Source organism: Limanda limanda, chromosome 18 (assembly GCF_963576545.1).
Source record: "Limanda limanda chromosome 18, fLimLim1.1, whole genome shotgun sequence".
NCBI lineage: Eukaryota > Metazoa > Chordata > Actinopteri > Pleuronectiformes > Pleuronectidae > Limanda > Limanda limanda.
Window position 1 is genome coordinate 7,316,518 of NC_083653.1, and position 24,435 is coordinate 7,340,952.

A 24,435-nucleotide genomic window follows, 5' to 3' on the forward strand; every position below is an offset into this window, starting at 1 on the left:
TTGATTGGAAATTAAAACGAGTGTTTAATACAATTTCCTTCAATCTGTCAAAGAAACTAAAACACTGTTTGCAGTCCTACCACTTAAAACACACACACACCTGTATATTCATCAGGTTGTTATTCTCTCAGTTCATTATGACGTTAGAAAAATAAAATCTGATATCAAATTGTACATTCATTTATCAGGTGTCCAGGAGCCCCGCTCCACACTTTTACTAACTAGTTTACCATCATATTTACCAGTAATAATTTTTCAATAAGTCAATAAATCAGTTAAGGGGTTTAATATTAAAGAAAACCTCAAATGTTATTTTAGAGCAAAAAAAACGTGAGATGCATAATTTATAGAAAGATTTGTTAAATAAGAACAAAATGTCATTTAAAAATGTTAGTTACATTTTTAATGCTTTCATTTAGAGTAAATAAGATTAATCATAATTAATTGTTAATACACCTACATTTTTTAAATGCACAATTTAAGTGCTGATTTAATGAACTAGTTTTAAATCTTTTTCATTCACCAATTAATTATTTGATTATAATCTTCTCACACTCAAACAAACAAACAACCTCTGTCATTCCGTATTATTTATTCAGCAAATGACTCAAACTCTGTCTCTGCTTCCCCAATAGGTTTTGATTTGAGTGAAAAAATTGTTGCTTTTAATGTTTTGCTGAATTTGACGTCAGTCCGAGGTTCAATGTCCAACGAGTCTGTTCAGTATCAAACTAAGCACCTGCAGTGGTTTTTCCGTTGTCTCATTTCCCAAAAAATCAGAGCGAAGGAAGACTAGACATGAGGTGGTCTTATTGTTAAAACATACCACTGCTGTGTAAAAAAAAAAATATAAAAATGAATAACTAATGTGTCAGTCTCGACCTGATGTGACGAATGTTTGGCTCAGTTCCCTTTGCTTTCTTCGAAATACTCCGAGGTGGGAAAGAAGTGACAGCGGCCTGGATTTAGTATTGCTGGACGTGATGAGGTATGAATGGCGATTAAAGTTGCAGAGTCGGAGGCCGCACGGCGTCTCAGCTGTCCTTGTGTAACGTCTGGAGAAGATGGAGATAAAGTGGTTTCTTTGTCAGAAGCTGCAGTTTCTTCCTCTTGAAGTCGGTGGGTTTCTTGTACCTGAAATTGAAGAAGGTACAGTTTGTGCTTCGTGGTGGAAAACACACAACACACAACAGACCTGGAATATTTTTCATTTAGAACAAAAGGTGAATGCAGCAGTTGACCCACAATTCAATTACGATGGGTCCCGGTTTGATCTCGTCCAGTTCCATGAAGCCAAAACACTTTGTGCTGGTAAATCGCTTTTTGGGTTTGTAGTGCTTGAATTCAAAGAAGATAGCAGCTCCTGGGAAAAACAGTTATAGACAATGATTAAACTACATGAAGATAACCAGAGAATAAAAAGTTAGAACAGCCATAAGACTCATTTATTACTCTTAAACTCAGTCTTGAGGATTAGAACCTTGAGACAATCGTCATGGCATTAAATGATGAAAGGAATTTAGAGATGTTATTCATAATTTAACCCTGTGTTTTCATGCTGCTATAGTTGGGGCCCCTTCCCCTCCCTCAGTGCGTTGTATAAGCACGCCACTATCTCAAAGTGTCCATTCACTACAGCTTCACTATTTGGTCTCTTTAAACTTTATTTTTGGAGTGTCCCCCATTTGAGCACAAACTAAACTAACTCTTTAAACTAGCGACAGTGAACGTGAGACTTTTGAAATCTCTGGGGAAGTTGGAGTTTTACCTTTTGCTAATTTCTCCACGTGTCTCTGGATCTCTACGTCCACACCGAAATGAATGTAGGTGTCTTCCTTCCTGGTGGCCACGGGTGTGTCCTGCACTGGGTTCAGGTCTAAACCATTTGAATCTGCAGGGACAGAAATTGAGGCTAATCTATTTGCATTTTATAGTTACTTTAGATGTTTGTTCTGTGGATTTTTAGAAACCCAGCCATCATGTGACTCAAACGTGTGTTACATGGATGTGGGATCGATACCTTTAACACTAATGATCATGTACGGATCGATGCACTGCCCGGCGTCCTTCAGGCCGATTTTCTCAATCGTTATTGTTAGAAGCGACATCCCCGGTTCTGAAGGTAACCGTGGCAACAAGGTACCTGTGAAGGACAAAGGGTTATGGGCATTAGCCGTTACCATAGCAATACGTGGTGACATCACCTGTGTGCTTTTAATCATTTGACCACAGGCTTTAGTGTTAAGTTACCGATCAAGTATTTAAAAATGAATGAGTTATAAAGAGCCTGAATATCAATACACTTCCTGATTAGCGTCTGTTCCACTGGCGTTTGCGTTATAGTCGCTAACTTTGCTGTTAAATGCTGAACAGGATGTTCACTCTGAAAACAGACGGCTGCTGGAGCTGAGCACGACCGGCACGGACAATTTCAGTCTGTAAACCAAGCAAAAGGCTGAAAGTAGCTCAAATGCTTTGTAAATATGAGTTGCTGATAATTCTCTGTGTATTTGTCACCATCAGCAATTTAAAAATATTGATGAGAGCATCTCTGATCTGAGCTGTGGTATCTTTCACTGTGCTCGCCTATGAATTTTGACCCTATTGGCCACCATAGCCTGATTCTTCAAAATAACTTTTGAACGTGGATCTGGAAAAAGGGGAAGGTCCAGGAAATCTTTTTTCCATTCTCCTAAACATTGTGAGATAAGGTGTTTATCTGGTAAGGTTATCAGCTCTCAGTTGGTGAACAAAGAAATTAAAGTCTATAAATAGGATGTAAACAGACAAACCGTGAACCATACAATCAAAACAGCAAGTATCTAATTTAAAAGTGTATATGCAAGCTTTGTAGTCAGTCTGTCGTGCAGAAGAGAAGTCAGATACCGTCGGTTGATCTGAGCCGTACCTTGCGAAGCTGCAAATGAAGCGGCAGGCAGGAATGAGCCATGAAGCCATGCACAGCACCGACAGAGAGAACACAAAGACACACGGTCAAACAGCCCGCACAAACCAGACAAGATCACACAGCCAGACAAACATCTGGTGCACAGACAGTACCAGGGGCTCGGGGGGGGAACGCCTCCGTCGACCCTGCTCCTGCCGCAGCATCCTCCTCCTCCTCCAGCTCCAGGTTCTCCTCTTCACCTGGAGCCAGGATTTTCCTGACAAATGAACAGTGAATGAAAAGTTTTAAAAATCAATGCAGAACAGGAGATCCTACAGGTTCCAGCTTGAGACTCGTTGTGTGATGGATATTTACTTTAAGGGCACCGGCTGGACATCAAAGGGAAATTCTTTGTTGTACGTCAGTAGATTTTTAATGACTGTTGACAAATTGAGAAAGACGCATGTAAGAGAAGCCGTCCACAGGGATGTTAGGAGCATTAGCTGACAAGACAAACACCTACTGGTCTCCAGTTTCTTCAGGTCTTCTAACGTGAAGTCATCTTTGGACTGTGTGCACTGCAGGACAGAGGAAGCAACAGTTTAAATTCAATCATCAATCAATAACTTTTATTTCTGCAATGATGATTTTCAGATGTTTAAATCAGATTATGATTTACTCAATGTAATCAAGTTTAAAACAATGAATACAAATGTTGTACAAAGGTTGTTGTGTTGATGGAGTGTGGAGTTCCGAGCTCAGTATTTCTAAATCTGTGTATTTTCATTCAAGCTTTTGTTTCACTTCATTGAATTTTACTATTTTCTATCTTGTTTGACCTTTTTTTCTTTTATTCTGTAGCCAGGCTGATGTAATATCCGGTTGACTAACATATTCCTATTTATCTATATGCTCATTGGTCATAAAGAACGACACAAACCTGCAAACTGGCACTTCTCATTTCCAAGCATGTTGAAATCTTTCCTAACGTTTTCTGGAAAAAGGGAGAAAAAAGATAAGGAAGTGGAGTTTATGCAAATCACCAGACTCACCCGTCCGCAGGTTAAGGAGATGTAATGATTACCTTCTGATCCTCGGTGAAGTCGGAAGGACCTGTCGACTGGACCTCTTTCTGCAGCTGCCTCGCCAGACTAGATCCACCAATAAGAACACAGTGAGAACATTCTATACAATGAACCTCTGAAGGATGCTTCTGATGTTGAACCACTGAATGTGATGCCTGCATCTCTGTGCCCCTGGTGCGCCACAAGGAGCTTAAGAAGACCGAGAGATTTCGTGTGAATGCAGGAAAAAATTCCTCTACATTAATGAAACCCACCCACAGCAATGAGAGGGTGTGGATGACTAGTTCTCAACACTCTGGGGGAACACTGGCTCGTTTTATGGGCGAGTGTTGATTGGTTGCCACCCACCAATAAACCGAACAGAGAAGATACCACCCATCAACCTGGTAGTGAACTACCTCCAGGAATGGTGCACCGACACAGTGGATCGCGGTAAAGCAACTTGACCATGGTTGTCAGCAGCCAATTAACTGGACAAAGAAGAAGAGTGTCCAACAGTGGGAAGCAGAACACAGTAGGGACAGTTATGAAAGGCTTTGGATGCACGCTGCCGTAAAAATGGTCAAAGAAGAACAACAAGGGGCGGCACTAGATGTCTCGGCCGCGTTGCCGGCCAACAGAGTCGAACGTCACCACATGGCGGCCATCTTGCTGCAGGCGGCTCGCTCATCCATAAAATTTTCTAAACAATTTAATAATTTATGCAGTGTCATAACTACATCTCTGACGTTTATAACAAACCAAACAGTTGAAAAATCGGTTGAAAATTTGAACAAGTTATGGTTATTTAAAAAGTACGCACCACTACAACACAATGTTATGGGTGAGCGAGCCGCCTGCAGCAAGATGGCCGCCGTGTGGTGACGTTCGATTCCATTGGCCGAGACATCTAGCCTTATATATGTCTATGCGGTAATGCACCATGGTGTTGATTGCCGTCTACCAATTAAGGGAACAAAGAAGAAGAAGATGTTAAAGTGGAGATCCATCATCCAGGGCACCTTGGCGTTGGTTGTCCACTTCTAACAGGGACATAGGAGATACAGCAGATGGGGGTAATGCTCCTTGATGTTGGTTGCCACCGAACAAAGAACAAGAAGAATTGAGTTTCTTTTTCTTTTTTTGATCTTAGCCTCCTAGTTATTTTAAATAACTGTCAATAAGAAGATAAGAGAGATTTTGTTTACAGGCAGGAAAACATTAATCACTACACCCACGACAATAAGAGGGCGTGGCTGACTATTTCTCAGCAGCCTGTGATCCTTCATGTCCAGCCTCTGTACTGCGTGTAGGTGAGCATGCAACCTCTGCGCCCCCTGGTGGTCAAGGAGATACAACATGAGCATGTAGATCTTTTGGGGGGGGGGGGGTATTAGTGCAATTCCAACTCAATCACTAATAAGCAGACAGTGCAGATTACAGCTTGAAATAACGTGAGAGTGGAGATGGAGATGGAGAGATTCTGCGTGGAAGCTGGAAATACTCCCCCCCCCCCCCCACGCAGATGAGACCCAACAATGAGAGGGTGTGGCGGACTGGTTCTCGACACTGTGGTGGGAACACTCATAGATATCTTATGGGAACACTGGCTCGTTCCTGAGCTGCAGACACATCATGACCCACCGTGCACGGGGGGTTAGGAGAGACCCCCCCGGACACACACATCACAGATCGTGGATGAGGAGCCATGACACACACACACACACACACACACACACACACACACACATGTTGAGCTCCACGTACATGTGATACTCATCTATCGCCTCCACCAGCTGTCCCCATGAGTCAAAGTCCGTGGCCTTCTTGAAGCTGCAGAGCCACTTCTGCACCGTCTTGTTGACATCGGACATGTTGGCATGGGGGGGAGGGAGGGAGTTCTCAGGGCAGCATAGCCGAGGAGGAGGCTCTTCCGCCGGGTTTATCTGCTGCTGCAGCTCCGGAGACTCTCACACGCACACGCACACGCACACAGACACACACACACACGCCCTTTCTGTCGGATCCACCCATAGACTGTATATATGGATCCACCCGGACACAGAGGAAGTCCCGCCTGGAGCTCGGGGGTGCGCACGATATGGGACCCGGGGTCGCCCGGTGGAATCCAAGCAGTTTGTCTTTAGTACAAACGTTTCAGTGGTATTCAATTTAAACGCAAATTATTTTATTTATTTAAACTTTGTACAGCTCATTCCATTTACATTAAATATTCAGGGACCGAGCACTGACAGGCACTGACAGACAGTGAGACCCTATTGAAATTGGAAGGATTATTATTTTTATTTTTTTCAGGCAAATGAATTGGCTTTTTGTTATTATATATATATATATATATTTTATATTCTTTTTATATATATTTATTTATAGATATTATTTGTACAATTTGTTCTCTTTGCCCACAAAATATGTAATCATATAACGATACAGTTTAAAGATGTCTGTAAACATGTGGGAGTAGAAGAACAAAAGAAACATGGGAGCAGTGAGATGAAATAATTAACTTGTTTTTTTATAAAGTAGTAACAAATACCTGGTTTTATTTGAATTTATAATTCTTGAGCTCTTACCTTTATATTTGTATTTATTGTAATTATCTGGGTCTGTATGAAAACCCTTGTTTTGCACTAGTTTTATTTCTTATTTTAAAGGGAAATGAATTATTATCAACACAAGAGTTTAGATAAACTTACCAAAGTTAGTGTCTTACAGACTAATTTTCCTCTGCAGTCCCAGACTGGTTAAAAAGAAAAAGAGAAATTCTAAATGGTATCTTGGTATATGGTATACATATATTTGTATATATATATAGTGATGCTGATGCTGATGTTTACACACAATCTCTCTATACATATGTTTGTGTACACTTCTGTATGGATATATCCCGGAGAGAGAAGCCTATGATGTATGATGACAATGAAGGTTTTGAATCTTGAATTTTTCTATTCTTGGCTGTCGTTACTGTAACAAAACCAGATATTTGCATAACGCAGCTTATTCGTGGGATAGTGATTATCACATATCTTTGGATTGTGCCACAAACTCATCTACCTCTGTCAGAGCCACATTCACAGAACTGCACTAAATAAATCTCCTTGCACTGTGTACCCTGTACAACACTCCGCTCCATATACGCTTACTTCACATCATATGTGATATGTGTTAATATAAACCATATTGATATTATATATCATTTTATACAATAATATTGTCTTTTGCACACTCTATCTACATATTCTTACACTCATAGTATATTATATTATCTATTGTATAGTCAAATACTTATATTTATACCTCTACTATATATCATATATTATATCATACTCGCTGTATATTCTTTGTATATATAAGTCTATATACACATATTTATACATGTGTACATGTACATTATTATTATTATATTACTATTATTATTATATATACTGTTGCTGCCATTATTACTATATACTGCTATTATATTGGTATAATTACTCTCATATATAAATATATATTATGTTATATTATATACTATATATACTGTACTATTTTTATATACTGTCTAACAATAACATTACCATCATATCATCAGTACTATTACCATCATCTTGCCACTGCACCTTATCTACCTATTTTATCTTGTTGTTCTGTTTTTTATTCTTTCTACCTCAATATTTTTTATTTTATTCTATTGTATTGTATTTTATTGTATTCAAATATACCGGCTGCTATGACGACTTAATTTCCCTTCGGGGATGAATAAAGTAATCTATTAGTCCAGGCAAAGTAGCTTTTTCCGACCGACTAATTGTAAAAGAATTTTTTTCAGCATAGATCATTTCTATGAGGTGTCCAGAACAACATACTAAAAGTCCTAAGAAATCCTAGTTGAGGAAATATGTTTAATTCTCATCAATGTGTGCCAATAAGGCCCGGCAACAATACACCCCAAAAGGGCTATTTTTTTCGTTTACTCCAATCAAAATGAAACTTTACACAATGAAAGTTACCATGAAACGTAACATTTTTTGTATTACACGTTTCTTTGAAAATGAATTTGAATATGCAAATGAGCTATACACTAATCGACTATGTCCCAAATACACCCAAATAGGCTTAATTTTTTCCTTTACTCCTACCACAATAAAACTTTACATAGTAAAAGTATTTATGAAAAGTAACTTTTTTTGTATTACAAGTTTCTTTTGAAATGAATTTGACAAGCACATGAGCTGGGTGTATTTTGGGCATATTCGATGAGTGTATAGCTCACTTGCATATTAAAATTAATTTTCAAAGAAACTTGTAATACAAAAAATGTTACGTTTCATGGTAACTTTCATTCTGTAAAGTTTCATTTTGATAGGAGTAAACTAAAAAAATAGCCCTTTTGGGGTGTATTGTTGCCGGGCCTTATATGCACACATTGATGAGAATTAAACATATTTCCTCAACTAGGATTTCTTAGGACTTTTAGTATGTTGTTCTGGACACCTCATTGAAATAATCTATGCTGAAAAAAATTCTTTTACAATTACTTCTATTTTTGGCTCCAAAATGGGTTACTTTGCCTGGACTATATCTATCTATCAAACACTGACTTTTGTTTTGAAAAGGCAGGTGCAGGATGTCCGGTCCTCTTCCTCCTCCTCCTCCTCCTCGGACCCGTTGAGCTCCGTTAGCCATGTCCCAGAGAGCCGACCCCGGGCGGAGGTGATCGAGGAGCCGCCGGACGCGATGAGATAAGATGGAGGAGGGCTCGTCTGTGGCGGAGGACGACGGGTGCCCGCGAGGTCCAGAGGTTTCGTGCCTGATGCGAGTCGGGAGGAACTCGGACTGGCTCCGGCTGCTCGAAGACACCGAGGTGCTGTTATGCTAATGCTAGCTAACGAGCTAAATTCACTCTACACGTCACCATTACACCAGTTCCCTGCAGACACGTCCACACACACAGACACACACATTCACCCAACAAGTTGTTATCGTTGTGTTGTGTTTCGCTTTCTTTAGCTTCACGCTGAGCTGCAGAACTAGCTTGGCTTCCGAGCTGGCTACCTGTTGTTGTCTGTCTCATGTGTGTCATGTGTGTGTCCCTGTTGGACTCCTGCAGGTGTCCATTGGACGGGGTGTGGACGTCACCTATCAGCTGCTGTCCCCCAGCTGTCCCCTCATGATCTCCAGGCTGCACTGCACCTTCACACAGAGGGAGGACGGACAGTGGACAGTCACCGACAAGAAGGTTAGTCGGTTAATCGATACGTCGTGGCTTTATAAGAGACCGGAAGTTCAGTGGGAGGCCGTCAAGTGTCTTGTTTTGTTGGAGCAGCAGGTTGTGCTGTCATGTTTGAGAAAGAAAATCAACACATCAGCAAAAAGAAAAGGCTTAAGCACTTGTTGAATAGTTTACTCTGGATTTATCATCAACTCATCATCGTTGTCCTTCGAAGGAGTTCACTCGTTTGGAAACATGCAATAAATACTGTGGCCCTGAAATGTAAATCACGATTGTGAATAACAAAAACACAACACAATAAGGAAAACACAATTGCGAGTAATACAGACCAACAAAGCTCTACAGCTACCGACATGATTGTTCTGCCTGATAACACAGAAACAAAGTTCTGCTCAGAAGTACGGTTGCAAAATTCCGGGAATATTCAAAGTTGGAAACTTTTCATGGGAATTAACGGGAATATACGGGAATATAAGGGAATTAACGGGAATATACGGGAATTAACGGGAATACACTGGAAATGTTGTGGGTAATTTATACTAACTGTATTTACCTTGTCATATACAGACATAAATATAAACATTTTGTCTTTTTTGGCTGATTTGAGCCCTGAGGAAACTTTGGGCACTTGACTTTGCTTCTGCATCGTTGTGTCATTCTTAACATAGGTCTTTGCACAGTATTTGCAAATGTACACAGCCTTTCCTTCTACATTGGATGGGGTGAAATGTCTCCACACATGAGATAGTGCACATGGCATTGTTCTGTAGAATAAGATGAGAAAAAAGTTTGTAAAAAAACACTAATGCAATGCCACAGATATATAAATAGTTAGCCAAACAATTGGAATCGTCTGTAAACATATTTTACAATTGATGGATAAATGAATGGAAATAGGCTAGATGAACAGATGAACAATCCTCAAACAGCATGCTAATATTCTTTCCCCAGTAATATAATTTAAACTTACCTGACTAGTTCTGCACACTACAGCCGGCCTCAATAGTGCTGTAGTGTGAAGGATGCTGGGAGTTATCTGTGCATGTGATGGAAGAATGCACAGTGGAGGGTTGAAACTCAACGTGCAGTGTGTGCTGCATTCCATACATCTTTAAAATAGAGTTTTGAATGATGTTTTTATGGCTCAGGAAACTTGTCACCCCTTTGCAACCCTACTCAGAAGTCACAAATTTATTAATGGAACTTGCACCTTACAAATATGTGCTGCACCTAAATCTCAATCTTTACATTTTGGATAACAGTCCAAAGAAAATAATTTGGTATCATGATGTCCAATGTTTATGAATGTGAATATTTAAACAGTGTGTTTTTCTGTCTCAGAGTCTCAACGGTGTTTGGGTGAATGGAAACCGCATCCACGCCGAAAAAGCCCACCAGCTCCGTCTGGGAGACTCCATTCGACTCGGGGTCCCGGTGAGCGGAACCAAGGTGGAGTTCGACTACATCCTGGTGCAGCGGCCGCTCAAAGACATTAGACCTTGCCTGGCAAAGGGACAAAGAGAGGGCGCCAAAGCAGCCCACGTGTCCAAGAAGCCCAAGAGGAAGTTGCCTGTGGAAGAAGTCGAGCCGTCGACCTCAAAGCCGAAACTCTACCGCCTCTCCTCTTCCGACAAGTCTTTTGCCATGCCATGCCCTTTGTCTCCGGTGGAACAGCAGCCGAAGCTCCGTCCCAGCGAACCAGAGAACACTGGGCCCGTCGGAAAAGACCAGGAAGTGGAGCAGCCCCCCAATTGCTGCCCTGACCTCTGTGACCTGGACAACCCGCAGATGTAAGCCGCACTCCGAGCCTCTTGTCTCGTGTCATTGGTCCAAGACAAGCGAAGGCCTGATAGATATTCTTCAGGCAAATGAAATTCCTTTTTGATGCTTGAAAACTCACCAAAGTTTGCGGAAAATTCAAAAGTGGAGAAAAGTACTTATTCTGGAGTCATTTTAAATGGGCGTGGCCAAATGGCTTCAGTGATCCTTAAGTCCTTAGATGTCTTTGATGAGAGATGTATACAATCTGAATGTGTGAGTGTTTTTACCTTTGGTTTTCACATCAGTCTGTATGTAATGATAGTTGTAGGGCCACCTATTGACTTTGTGTTACATCTTCAATTCAATTTACACACAATTTTCGTTGTGTTGTCTGCACTTGATGGTGTGGACCATGATGCGTCAATGGTGGGTGTGGTTCGGTGTTGTGCGATGGACACAGGATGTGAAGCGTTTGGCAGGGGTCAACTTTTTTTTATTCTTTAAACATTTGTTGTTGCAGGTACAACCAGAATTTGCGGCTGCATAGGAGCCAGGGGGACGGGGACCAGAGCCGGTCACCGTCTCCGGAGGGACGACCACAGCAGGCCGTCCCTCTCGGGGGGGAGCAGGTCCGTGAGCTGCAGGGTCAGCTGGAGACGCCCGGAGCCAAAACACATCGGATGGAGACGTTGGAGAAAACCTTCAGCGAAACAAAGAGGCAGCTAGAGGTGAGAGGGGTTTTCCAATGGATCACATCAACAACCACTGCTTCCAGTGTAATGAGCTGAACGTGGTGCCTTTCTGTCGTTGAATCAGTACAGTGTGGTTTTTTGATGTCATGAAGGTGCAACTCTTTTTTTGTGTTTAGGCCGCGAAAACGCAACAACAAGACGAGCATTTGAAAAAACAGCTGGAAGACGCCTTGCATGAGGTTTGTAGTATGAAAATGGCCGTTTCATTTATTGTTCTATACACAAATTCAAGCAAACAGACACAGCATTTATAGTTTAAAATTTAGATTGTCTGCAAAAATTGAGTTTTTACATTTTTAAGTTTTCCTGTTTTCCTCATCCTTATAGCAAAAGAAAGTAATAGATGAACTTGCCCACTCTCGGCAAGGCTTCGAGGAGATTATTTCGGCCAAAAACAAAGAGCTGGAGGTGACAAAGGTACGACGGTATCCATTTGAGATTGGTCTTTTACTTAATGGTTCTGGCATCAGCAGAGCTTTATTCATTCATGTTTTTATTTCCGCAGGAAGAGAAAGAAAAAGTCACACAAGTGACAGAGGTTCTGGAGAACGAGCTTCAGTGCATCATCTGCTCCGAGCTCTTCATAGAGGTCGGATGGATTGACTGAATAAAAAGTGTTTTTGTTTGATTGGTTTTAGATGTAGTTTTTTATTTTGTGTTCTTGCCCTCTACAGGCAGTCATCCTGAATTGTGCTCACAGCTTCTGCTGTCACTGCATCAAGCAGTGGCGCCAGAAGAAAGATGAGTGTCCCATGTGCCGACGGGCCATCCAGTCTCAGACCCGCTGCCTGGCGCTGGACAACTGCGTGGACGGCATGGTGGAAAACCTGAGCCTGGACATGAGGGCGAGACGCCAGGCGCTCATCACAGAGAGGAAAGGTGAGAGGTGCGTTATCACTGACCAGTTCAGTCGCAAACTAAGCATTTTATTCACTTTCTTAAAGAGCAGCAAACATTCAAAACAAATTAAAAAGCCAGTTTATTGCATTTTGAAGGTTTATTTCCCAGTTTCTAGAGGAATATGTAACAAACAAACCTGTCTAAAGTTTTAGAATAAGAGAAGCAAGCTGCTAACCTTGATGTCATAAATTTAGCGCAGTGAAGAGTTGCCAGATGACTTGGGGATTCAGAGATAAACAGAGACAGCAAAGTGTCTGATGGTTTGATCATGCAACAGAGAAAAGTTTAATAATATATCAGTATTTAGAGGTATTGCATTAGGAAACATACTTTATGGGACTCACAATGAAGACTGAAATATTCCTACACATTGGAGCTCTGACTTGCTTTTCAAGTCCTTCTTAAGTTGCGTTTTGGGATAGGCTGTAGTTCACATATATCTTTTATTGTCTCTTCATGTAATTACGTTGAGACTAAATTTGTATTTCAAAATATTTACCTCGTTTTAAATCTCTTGTAAACAATATCAAATAAAGTTAAAAATTATTTTACTTACTAAATATGCCATGTGTTGATATATGGTGGTGATTTGTTAGTTTTCATGATCGGCAGTTCATTTTGCACACATCATTTTCTCGCATCATACCAGCAGAGATGATGTTGTTTCCCATCAGTTTTCCTGCACATATTTGTCCATTGTCATGAACTCCATGAATATCTCCTTAAACCGTATCGCTACATAATACATAATACATTAGACGACAGTACGTGACTCCTCATTCAGGATCACACTCATTACTCACACTCACAGCGTTAATACCTGACCTGACACCATCATACTTTACTGATGTGGTGTGCAGTGCCACATTCATCGGGTCTACTCACTGCAGAGCTCTGACGTGTGTGTGTGTGTGTGGATGAGTTCAGTGACTAATGTCCTCCATCGAAGTGCTCCCCCCCTCAGCTGACGTGGTGAAGCTGCTCAGACTCTGTGAAGCGATATATGAAGGATGGGTTTTCCAACGTGTTTAAAGAGCCATTCAGTCCCTTCATCCTGTCTTTGTGTAGCACACCATCTTGAGAAATGCTCGTTGGTGTCATGGCAGGAGCACAGGGTGGAGGGTGTGTAGCTCCAGCATGTGGAGCAAGTTGAGTAAATCAAACACAAGGTGGCAGTAGAGCGAGGCCAATTTGTGCTTTTATCTTTTGTTTCTCATAAACAGATGAAGAAAATGATCTAGCTCTGAATTACTATAACCATGAAAATGAGTTTTACTGATCAGAATAAATATACAAGTAATTCAATTGTAAGCAAGTAAAATGTATTATTGCTATTGCACCATTCTAGACCACAAAATGCCTCCAACAGAAAAAACAGACCACAGTATGATAAACTATAATGCAATTAATAAGTTGCAGGGAACGGTCAAACACACATAGAGTTTTTCAGAAGCCTTTTAAATGTATTACTCTATCTAATTCTATTGTGTTTTAGGACATTCTCCTTCTGCCTTGTAACCTAATGCTTAAGGAACTACACAGATTTTAAGGAAAGAGAAAAACATTTTCCTCTACATCTCAGTAAAATGTTTAGCCAAAAAAGACAAGGAAGGTGGAATAATTGTGTAGTAATAATAAATGTGGTATTTCCTGGCTCAGTATTGATTTTATTACAAAAGAAAAACCAGAATAATTTTAGCTGCTTCTTTAAACCCAAGAGATGGACTTCTCAGAATGCAGTTGCTGCTTTTTCAAACATTTACAAAGATAAAGTAGAAACTGACAGTTTTTTTTGTCTTGCGTTCTCCAGCCGCTGACTCTGCCGCGGTGACGGTGATCCACGACGACGACAGCAGCTTTAGCAGCGGAAGCGACCAGGATAGCATCAGCAGTTATAGCGACGACAGCCTCAGCTCGGAGGACCAGTGTTCTCTGTCCAGTGATGACTCCGATATGGAAACTTAGATGAGTTTGAGGACTTGCCCGGTTCTCCTCCGGGCTCTGATGTGAACCGGGTTTCTTTCTGTTCCCGGGACATTTAAAGTATTACGCAAAAGTTGGACTTGTAATGAGTCCAATAACCAGACTAACCTGAGGTTTCTTTTTTTTTCTTTTGGTGAAATTATCAGTTGTCTTTTTGTCTATATTTTCAACAAAAGGAATAAAGTTTCTGCCTATGCATTTTCATAGTCATATCCTGTGTTTAGATGCACCCATCGACTGTGTACGAGCACCGACTCATTGTGTTTAGGGTTCCGAAAAACAAGGAAACCTTACTTTCTCAAAGGTCTCCTTTCCAACTTATAGAAGTGTTCAAGTCAAATGATCCCTGCCTTCAGAAGTTGTGATGCTTGAAAGCATTGACTCTATGTGAAGATGGACAACATGACCGCTCCTCAAAAGCAAAGCCAAAGCACCGCGATGGAAACAGGGTGAAACCTCATGATTGACAGCTGAGACTGACTCACGATTGTTCAAGAGTGACTATCGGTGCTATCTTCCTACTGCGGAAGACTGTACTGTTTTTTTTTTTACCATGCTACCAGTACAGCTATACGAAGGGAAATGCCTGTGTTGATCCTTGAAATATCTCAACAAACAATAGATAAACTTGGAAGAAAAGTAGGAACAATCTGCTGAGTTCCACGTTTGAGGAAAATAAATGTTTCAACTGTCTTTTCAATGTTGTTTTATGCTCCCCATTGTGATGCCCTGCTTTTCATTTGTTGACATGTACACCTGGGAGTTGTCAGTCGCACCCACAGGCTGAAAGGCTCCAGGGCAACAGAGAAGGAGGAGAGTTTATCGTCCCATAGGTCTTCTCTCAGCTCTCGCTCGTCCTGACTTGCATAGAAAAGCAATGGAATGATGTTGTGACAAATTCATGTTCACCAGTAAGCAAAACCTGAAATTTAAACCTGTGCATTTTTTTATTTTTCTATTTGAATGTGCTACATAATTGTGTAGAATGCAGCAGAGATCCTAGGTTACTTTCCGCAATATTACACATTTTAATCTGTATTTCAACAGCCAACTGTTTGAGTAGGTGTCATATTCAAAAATAGATTTTTTTTCAGGCCAAGAAATAACTCATTTAGCCAAATCCTTGCATCTTTGGGTAATGACACACACATGCTGCGTTGCATAGCAACTAATGCAACAGCCCCATGGGTGTGTGAGCAAATGGCTGCGATGGCACCAGCTCTCTCAGCGAGGGAGAAGGTAATGCATATGTCATCTTGCTGTAGTCAGACAGTGTCGTTGCCATTAATAATCACTGCGTGCATTCAATACTCCAATACCAAATCTGTCATCCACATGAAACATCCTGCAACCGTTAAAGAGGAAAATAACTTTTTCATAGAGGGCACACGAACAGGAAAAACAGGTGTTAATAAAATGATTGATGGATGAATTCCATGTTGCTGCTTCATGTTATTAGTGAGACCTGTGCTCTTCTTCTCCTGACTGGTCATGTCTGCTGTTGTACCGCCAACAAGGAGGTTATGTTCTAGTCTGTGTTCATTTGTTTGTCAGCAGGATTACGCAATAACTACTCAACTGATTTCCATGGAATTTTTGTGGAGGGGTGCGGCACAACCCAATGAAGAATCAACATTTTCATTGATTTCTTAGAGAATAAAGCACGTTTAGGTGTGTGATATTTATGAGTGTGTGCACTTTGGTGCAGATCTAGATCTAGAGAATGTGGTTTCATACGACTGTGGGGCCTTGTTGGAGGAATGTGCTCTACTGAGTGACATTGTAGTTTAAAAGATTACTTTAAAACCAAACTTGATTTAACTGACCCGTTTCCTGGTCTGTGAACCTTACGACTGGGACTTTCCTCTGAGGGACTATCACTAGTGAGTGTTTTAATCGATGTGTCTGTGTGTGATGGCTGCTATGCTTGGATGAGTTTTCTTGTGATGGATCTACTTTGTCTCTCATTAAGATGACCAGCATTAAGTAAAGCTCTTTAGACATCATTAATGAAAGCTTCATTCTTCTTATGTAAATGCTTGCCTGTAGAAAGAAAATATCCACTGTGATTAAAAGAGTTTCCTATGCTGGCAAGTTAATTATAATGACATAATTAAATGTTTACCGATGAGGGAAAGATTTGAAGATGTCAAAATGTTGCTTAACAGATATTTGGGGATCTTGGAAACTTCGGAATTCAGATACCGTTTTAGAAATTCCTGGGGACTATAGGACATGTACTGGTCTGTACTGTTTTTTTCATCAATCCTAAATTACGTTAACAGCGAAATCATGCAAACTCATGTCTAAGCATTAGACCCTGATTAACTGATTATTGAACCTGTACAGTTCTTGTTTGATGCAGTGACACCCAACACTGTGTATCATGCAACGCAGCCTCTACCCAGAGTGCACAGCAGCTCACAGAGGGAGTTTGCCTCCTGTGCTGCGGTTGGCCGATGTCACGGCAGTCCATTAGAGCCGGGATACACAAGGGGAGTGTGTGTCTGTCAGGGTGAATTACGTGAGGACGACAGTGATGGGCTGCCTCTGAGCCACAGCAGGAGCCTCTCATTCCTCCGTCCGACTCCCGGAGCTACCTCAGGTTGACCTCAGTTGTCAGTATCAGCCATCTCCCTCTCCCTCAAACACACTCCCCCTCTCTCTCTCTACATGGATACCTTTTGTTCTGCTGCATCATCTCTCTGACTCAATCCTTTTCTTTGTGATGATAATAGACTGAACATCTTTGAGCAGGTTGAAGTGCTAAGAATTTTTCCACTATTCAGATGAGGAAACAGACATAGATATCACAAACTGAGTTTTTTTTAGAAGGCTAGATATTATTTTACTTGAACACTGATTATCTGGACTCTAGTGACGATAAATTAATTAATTGAATTTTGTTCATAGTTTGCAAATATCAGATATATTGATTTGTGGAATTATTATTACTCACTCAGGAATAAAGGAGAACAGCCACTAAATTGTCAAATAATTATTCACAGTGACAAGATGAATAAAACAGTGGGACATATTAAGAAGAACCTTGATATGAGTGCAGAGTGTTTTCAGGTCTGTGTGACTTGTGTGTTGCAGGAGCTGCTGCAGTGTGTAGAACAATCATGCTGTGAAGAACATTTGGATTCTACAAAGCTGGCAGATGGTCCACGGATATGGACCACAAGCCTTTTGGATACGAGTGTGCTGGAGTGAATCCATCAAAAAAGAGACATACAACAAAGCATTTGGAAAGCTGCAGAGTACGAGGGTAGAAATCAGTAAATAATACCTTGAGAGACGCTGACTGGTTTTAAATAACTGAAATCAATATTTTGTATCCTGCCCAACAAAAAACACGGTGAAGCATCTCTGAAAAATATTACAATTCTATTTATTTTTAAGAGCAGATGCGTGAAACAACATGTTTGAAATTTTATTTTTTTAAGTTATCTTTTTGACCAGACAAAAGGAGACTCCCCTTGACTAGTCTCTTTTTTTCCCCGGTTTTATTCTGTGTTGTTTTATTCCCATATATTTTGACTCTTATTTTAACCATGCTGCCATTTAATATCTCAGCAATAATGCAACCCATGACTGGGTGTGTGTATTTCAGGTATCAATCACGTTGTGGGGACCTAAATCTTTCTACACATTAGGAGGACTTGGTTAAGTTTAGGTTAAGTTTAGAGTCAGAAACGAGTCTCTCCACTGTAGTATATCATTATAATTCTAGCATATGTATATTATTATTATTATTATTATTATTAACTCAGCACTGTGTATATGAACAAAATATGTATCTCTATTGTTCACTGAGTGTCTGCACTTTAATTATAATAGTAATAACGACAATAATAATAACGACAACAACAAAATTATGATTATAATTTTTTTCCGAAATCTAATAATAAAAAGAAATTCCCGCAATTTAATCTGGTTGAAGTATATCTACATCATTTCAGTTCTGATAAGAGCTTTCTCGACGCAGTATTTCAATATCCAGTCTCGTAAAACACAAAGCTCTAGATTCTTAACTACAGCATGTCACATCCGGTTTTATCCCGGAAGTTGACGGATTTTGTTACGGGACAACGTGACAACAGTGAGCATTCCGTTACCATGGAGACAGGACGCTCACTGACCAGCTGCAGGTAGTTACCACGGTAGTTTACACACTAACCTCTGAACACTGAGTTCTGTGTGAATTTGTAAAATTAGATAAAACGTGTGAATATATTTTGTTGCTATAGTAACTTCATAGTGTTTATTAACCAGGTGTTCACCTCATACTTAACGCTAGTCGCAGGTCAGCCAGCAAACAGTTTTAAAATCATTCCTCAAAATCCACTTTTACCGAATGGCATTTAATAATTTTAATTCTATCACTTCTTCTTCTCCTTTGTTTGGTTGATTGGCGGGTGCATCGTTAGCTGTCTTTGATTTGAAATTGACTTTACATTATTTTGTTGTCTTTGATGTTTGTTGTCTTGTTTATAGTTGTTCCCTTTGTAATGGCTATTTGTTAAAGGTGCTATATAGATGAAGTTAGTGTGACTTTGGTTCCCTTGCTAAAGAAGAAGATTTGTGTTACTACAACTGTTCGGATTGTGAAGTGTTGATGATGATGTATATGATTTTAATCTGCCTTCTTTTTAAAGTTATCCTTGCAACGAACCTCAGAAATGTCCAAATCCCTTCAGGAGCCCCCGGGGTCCGGCCCCAAAGGCCCTGACGACTACAGGAGGCTGAGAAGGATCATAGCTGAAGATCCTCTCTGGTCCCTGGCTCTGGTTCCCAGTCTATCACACCTCTGCCTGAAAAGCTTTGTGAGAGACTTTGAGGGTATGCTTTTGTTTTTAGCTGCAACTTTATTCACTCTTATAAACACTTGTAGGTTAAATAACTACAGTCTGATTGTAAATCTTAAACTTGTTACAGGGCTTACTGTATATGAGCAACTTTCAAACACCCAGAGACAGTTCATCCAGGAGAGGCTCCCTCCTTCCCTGCCCCTAAGCGTGACAGCCAATGTGATCGAGGATGGCGTCTACTGGGAGCGGTGCTGCAAGCAGCAGTGGGATCTTTGTGATGTCTCACGTTATGGCGACAGCTGGAAACGAATGTTCTTTGAGAGGCGCCTGGAGGGAATGATTGAGTTATTTATTCCAGGTGTAACAGAGACAAAGAAAATCCTAGATATGGTCCCGCTCTGTGAGAACTACGTCAAGAGGCTGGATATCTCCCAGCTGCTGACACCTATCAGGGTGCCCAAGAAGGGGAAGGATGAGGATGACAATGTCTTGGGGATGGAAACTGACGATGATTATGATCAAATGAACCACTTCGACTTCTGCATCTTGCTTGAAAAGCTGACCTGCCTGGAAGAGCTCCATTTGGTATACAGAGTCAAACAATGTGGTCTGAACTATGAAGGGAGGATGTTTGAGATGAACTACAAAGACTGTCAGTCCCTCTCCAAGGCCCTTAAGTCCTGTAAAACTTTGAAGGTAAATATTGCCTTCTGTGTAAATACTGTGGCCCCGTACAGCTCTGCATCTTTACAAGGCCGGGAGCCTGATTATCCGAGGCTTTCATATTTGTTGAAATTCAGCCTTAATGACCTTCTTTGCCAGTGAAAAAACATTATTTACAGACATGTCCCCAATGTTGGAAATAGGAAATCAGTTCTTGGCGCAACTTTATGGTCTTTTACATCAAGAAAAGATGGCAGCGCCTCTGGCTGCAACCTTAATAAGTCACTATCTGACACAACAGTTTTGTCACATGAATTTATTACTGCCTGACAACATGGCATGTGTCTGCTGCTGGTGCATGTGCATGAGAAGGAAGCTGTGCACAAGATACATAGAGTTGATGTTAGGGCTGCCACTAAGGAGTAATTCATCTTTTGTTGATTATTTTAAGTTAATTAGTTAATTCTAAATGTCAGAAAATAATGAAAATGCACATTTCAGCTGCTCAGAGCCTAAAGTGACAACCTCATTTTAGAAGCAAGAAACAATTGAGCTACTTTCATACCGCTTTGATAATCAAATTAAAATGTCAGCACAGTCTGATATTCTTTTCATATTTTCATTATAATCATCTTAGTCCAGCACATTTGGTGAGGCTGGTAGGTAAATATAATTTATGCATGAGGCAGAACCATACTGTAAGAAATAGACCAGATAATGCTCTTTGAGATCTGTGATGTGCTCCCACTGATTCAGTTGTTTGTGCTGCATCATATTAACCCTCATGCCGCTCTTCCTCCTGCAGCTTCTGCGGCTCCATCAAAGCAACATTGACGACGCGAAGGTCCAGATGCTGGTGAAGCAACTCTTGGGCCACCCGTCCCTGAGGGAGCTCGACTTTTCTCACAACGTGATCGGAGACCTCGGCGCCGGAGCTGTCGGCAAGTTGCTCGCCAAGAGTAAACTGGAGGTCCTGAGCATGTGTGACAATGACATCACAGACTCGGGGGGCAAAGCTATAGCTCAGGCCTTGTCTAAGAATTCCACTCTTGTGTCACTTAACCTGCGTCTCAACCGCCTGAGAGACGAGGGAGGTCAAGCCATAGCTGAGGCCTTGATGAACAACAACACCCTACGTCACCTGCACCTGGGAGCCAATGAGGTGTCGGGCCCCACCGCCATCGCTCTGGCTAAAGTGATAGCTCAGAATAACACGCTGAAGAGCATCAATCTCTCCTGCAACAACCTTGGCGAGGTGAGGCAGCCGTAATGAATTGGTCTTGTCTCGTATTCCTACGATCATGACACAACTGAAAAACAGCAGGGCTCCAAAATGCGAGAAAATATTGCTGTTCTTTTAACATAGATGCTGGTGGGGCAAAGATTATAGACATGAGATGGTGGTGGTTTAGGAAAATAGATTAGGTTTTCTATGAAAATTTGCTGTTTTTCAAAAATGGTCGGGACATGGATAAAATTAGGACAAAAAGATATTCTGTATTATTTTCTTAACTATAAGAATTCTTATCAATAAATAGGACTTTAAACCCCCCAAATCACAGTGCCTGCAAAGACACAAAAGCTTTAAAGCACAAGGATTTTCAATTATTCATCGAGATGTGGGGAAAACATAGAATAATAGAAAGCTGAGTAAGTTGTTTCCCTGTGAGAGTTAGAGGTAGATGTGAATTTTCCCCTTCACTCTGGAGGTTTGTCGGTATACTGTATCTCTGACTGGAATACTCGGAGGATGCGGAGGATCAAAAATCACCTGCGTCGCATAAATGCAACATGCGGCACCATCAATATCTTTGACCTCGGTCAAGGCTTCACAAAAATAGAAATGACAATCAATGGATTCAACAATCAGCTCAGAAAATAAGATTTACTACATGTAGGAAAGCAAAAGTTGCTCCGGGGGGATGTGCTCAGACGTTTTAGAAACGACATGGTCCTGTATCAGTGCTTAATGTGTGTGTTTGTTCTCTCTTTCCACATGTGTGTGCAGGATGGAGGTAAAGCTCTGGCTGAGGCGATGTCTCACAACACCAGCGTGACGGAGTGTGACCTCCGCCTGTCCGAGGTGGACGAGCAGATCGTGTCCTCTATCAACCAGGTGGTTTGGACCAATCAGGGTCTAGGAAAAAAGGATAGAGCTGGATTGAATCTAACCAAGTACAAATTGGAGGATCCTCTTCGAACAAACCAGTCTTAATCCTCCTTTCCTGGCCTGTGTATTCATTCAAATCACTATTCAGCCACATTGTACAGTAGATTCAATCCTCTAGTGTGGTCTGCTGATTAATTTTGTTGTTGTGTTAAACATAGACTGTGTATAAAGACAGATGAGATGTCGGCTAACTAAAAGCCAAAATGTCTGATCGCCCCCTGGTGGCTGGCTGCAGTATAGGCCACCTCCTCCATGTTAGCAAATGGGACATGGAACAAACTCAAAATATATGTACAATACATACATTTTATGGTTTCAGTCATTTTTGTTAGTTTGGTAGAACTGCTAAATGTAGCTTCACAGTAATTTCTGACACATATTTCAGTGAGCATCCTCATTTTATTGAGTTTTATTCCATTTTGATACACAGATTTGGTATTCAGTCCATATGTAACATCAAGGCATCATTGTGGTGTTGGAATACATACAGACTTGCGTTGTTTTTATTTCCACCTATATCTACTAGCTAATAATGTAACACCCTTGCTAGGCAGCTACAAACAAATTGTAAGTGTAATCGATGTCCCAGTTTCTAACCTTACAAAAATCACTAGTTCTATAGAATCATAAGATGAGAGACAGAGCTAATCTGTAGGTTCATGGTGAACTAATTCAGCAAAATGTCCATCTACAATTACTGACAGTCTTTATATCAGTAATCAATATCAACAATCATTCTAACGTCCCACAAAATGTGTACTGCATGTGTTTATGTGAAAGTTGGACTGTAAATAAAGATGGCCGACATGACAGCCCTGCACAGGTGAAGCCAATTGACCTCAATCTCCCCCTGGTGGCTGGTTGCAGTTTTGGTCATAAACCCAATCTCCACTATGTTAGTGGATGGGACATGGACACATCAAATATTTTTTCTGAAAGATGGTTCCTGTCGTTTTAGTTAGTTCTTATCACGAATGTTCAAATGTTTATGTTTATGTAAAGTTTGGTTTTAATTAGTAATGTGATGCTATATAGCAGGAAGAAACGTCATGATTGATAGTGGAGCATATATTGGCTTCATTTCTGGATAGTGAGAGCAAGTGGAGACGAGTCGTCCATCTTTATTTACAGTCAATGCTGTGAACACTATTGTAAATCAGTCAAATAATTCTGCCAACATTTCTTGTGAATTAAAGTTGTATCATATTCCATTTAAAAAATGTGTAAAAACAAAATAAATCATTCAAACAGGTCAATTTAAAGCTGCACAACATCGGCTGCCTGAAGCATTTTGAAAGGGATGCATTGCCATTAGTGACTTTTTGAACAAACTCGCCCCTTTAACGTCTGCATGTCAAAACAATGTCCCTGCTCCGGTTACGTTTCTGTGTGTGACACATTCATCTAAGATCCACATCCACAGTCTCCCCACCTCTCAGCTCTATTTTATTTACAGTACAAAGCCTCTCTGCCCTACACTCCTGAAAATACACAACATTTAAATATAAAAAGTCAAGCCCTAGAGCATTCTTGAGTGAAAGAGAGTACATAAAAACAACCTAGACACGGTAAAGGGTTCAGTGCTTTGCATGACAAAAACCGTTATGCTAACAGTCATCTATGGAGCAAAAATGTCTAGTTATGAAACCTCCAACCAGATTTAGAACCATTTTGAAATACCCCAAATATCTTTCATGTCAATATCATCAGGTAAACATTGCACTGGTAAACACATTTTTTCTATTCTGTATGAATATCACAGTGAAGCCATACGAGAGGCTTGTTGGCTAATTATATTAATAAGTATGAATAAGAACATGAAACATTTGCTACGCTACCTCCACCTCCTACAGGTTGTTTATGTTTCAATCCCTTGTGGAGTTTGCATGCTATTGTTCCTCGTGTCCTCCGGGTTTTTACAATACAAGCGTGACATCCACTTGATTCTCTGCCTTCTGACCAATGCATGCTGGGAGATGATCCAGCCCTCCGTGACCTTCGTGACTCGGAATCAGAAACAACTTTCAACCAAGAATCTGAATTAATTCATCTGTGAATTATTCTTGTTAGAAAAGAACCATTTAAGGAATAGTTTGACATTTTAGGAACATATTTTCTCAATAAGAGCTGATTAGCCATAGGTTGTAATGTTCAGGCTATAGCTGTTTCCCTGTCAAACTGCTTCTTTAATATTCGAACAAAGATATCAGT

The 24,435-nt window shown here is 40.6% G+C and overlaps 3 protein-coding genes across 5 annotated transcripts; 2 read left to right on the plus strand and 1 right to left on the minus strand.

Moving 5' to 3' along the window:
• Positions 1-575: 575 nt before the first annotated feature.
• aida (axin interactor, dorsalization associated) lies at positions 576-5,827 on the minus strand. 2 transcript variants are annotated; one of them, XM_061091576.1, is made up of 11 exons: positions 5,719-5,827; positions 3,972-4,038; positions 3,828-3,881; positions 3,411-3,465; positions 3,263-3,326; positions 3,061-3,164; positions 2,909-2,917; positions 2,021-2,143; positions 1,769-1,891; positions 1,246-1,363; positions 576-1,134 (listed from the first exon to the last, which is right to left on the minus strand). In XM_061091576.1, exons 1-11 carry the CDS (start codon positions 5,823-5,825, stop codon positions 1,035-1,037), a joined length of 924 nt encoding a protein of 307 aa, XP_060947559.1. In that variant the 5' UTR covers positions 5,826-5,827; the 3' UTR covers positions 576-1,034. The 2 variants fall into 2 exon arrangements, with proteins under 2 accessions (XP_060947559.1, XP_060947560.1); XM_061091577.1 differs by lacking the exon at positions 2,909-2,917.
• A 2,785-nt stretch (positions 5,828-8,612) lies between these two features.
• On the plus strand, positions 8,613-15,270 carry rnf8 (ring finger protein 8, E3 ubiquitin protein ligase). Of its 2 annotated transcripts, none has more exons than XM_061091484.1 (9): positions 8,613-8,812; positions 9,059-9,187; positions 10,523-10,971; positions 11,463-11,670; positions 11,811-11,873; positions 12,022-12,111; positions 12,200-12,283; positions 12,369-12,573; positions 14,405-15,270. In XM_061091484.1, exons 1-9 carry the CDS (start codon positions 8,696-8,698, stop codon positions 14,557-14,559), a joined length of 1,500 nt encoding a protein of 499 aa, XP_060947467.1. In that variant the 5' UTR covers positions 8,613-8,695; the 3' UTR covers positions 14,560-15,270. The 2 variants fall into 2 exon arrangements, with proteins under 2 accessions (XP_060947467.1, XP_060947468.1); XM_061091485.1 differs by having other exon boundaries at positions 12,369-12,580; positions 14,405-14,473.
• Positions 15,271-19,262: 3,992 nt separating this feature from the next.
• tcte1 (t-complex-associated-testis-expressed 1) lies at positions 19,263-22,269 on the plus strand. Its single transcript, XM_061092029.1, has 4 exons — positions 19,263-19,422; positions 19,519-20,087; positions 20,860-21,309; positions 22,063-22,269. Exons 1-4 carry the CDS (start codon positions 19,263-19,265, stop codon positions 22,267-22,269), a joined length of 1,386 nt encoding a protein of 461 aa, XP_060948012.1.
• Positions 22,270-24,435: the final 2,166 nt, after the last annotated feature.

What these genes read in the sequence shown, in the direction of transcription:
- aida (XM_061091576.1), bottom strand. Translation starts at nt 5,825, where the DNA reads ATGTCCGATGTCAACAAGACGGTGCAGAAGTGGCTCTGCAGCTTCAAG. An exon ending in ACTTCACCGAGGATCAGAAG is followed by an intron (nt 3,882 to 3,971) that starts GTAATCATTACA and finishes CCCTTTTTCCAG; the next exon opens with AAAACGTTAGGAAAGATTTC. An exon ending in GGACCCATCGTAATTGAATT is followed by an intron (nt 1,135 to 1,245) that starts GTGGGTCAACTG and finishes CTTCAATTTCAG; the next exon opens with GTACAAGAAACCCACCGACT.
- rnf8 (XM_061091484.1), top strand. Translation starts at nt 8,696, where the DNA reads ATGGAGGAGGGCTCGTCTGTGGCGGAGGACGACGGGTGCCCGCGAGGT. An exon ending in AAACAAAGAGGCAGCTAGAG is followed by an intron (nt 11,671 to 11,810) that starts GTGAGAGGGGTT and finishes TTTTGTGTTTAG; the next exon opens with GCCGCGAAAACGCAACAACA. An exon ending in TGGAAGACGCCTTGCATGAG is followed by an intron (nt 11,874 to 12,021) that starts GTTTGTAGTATG and finishes TCATCCTTATAG; the next exon opens with CAAAAGAAAGTAATAGATGA.
- tcte1 (XM_061092029.1), top strand. Translation starts at nt 19,263, where the DNA reads ATGTCCAAATCCCTTCAGGAGCCCCCGGGGTCCGGCCCCAAAGGCCCT. An exon ending in AGTCCTGTAAAACTTTGAAG is followed by an intron (nt 20,088 to 20,859) that starts GTAAATATTGCC and finishes TTCCTCCTGCAG; the next exon opens with CTTCTGCGGCTCCATCAAAG. An exon ending in CCTGCAACAACCTTGGCGAG is followed by an intron (nt 21,310 to 22,062) that starts GTGAGGCAGCCG and finishes ATGTGTGTGCAG; the next exon opens with GATGGAGGTAAAGCTCTGGC.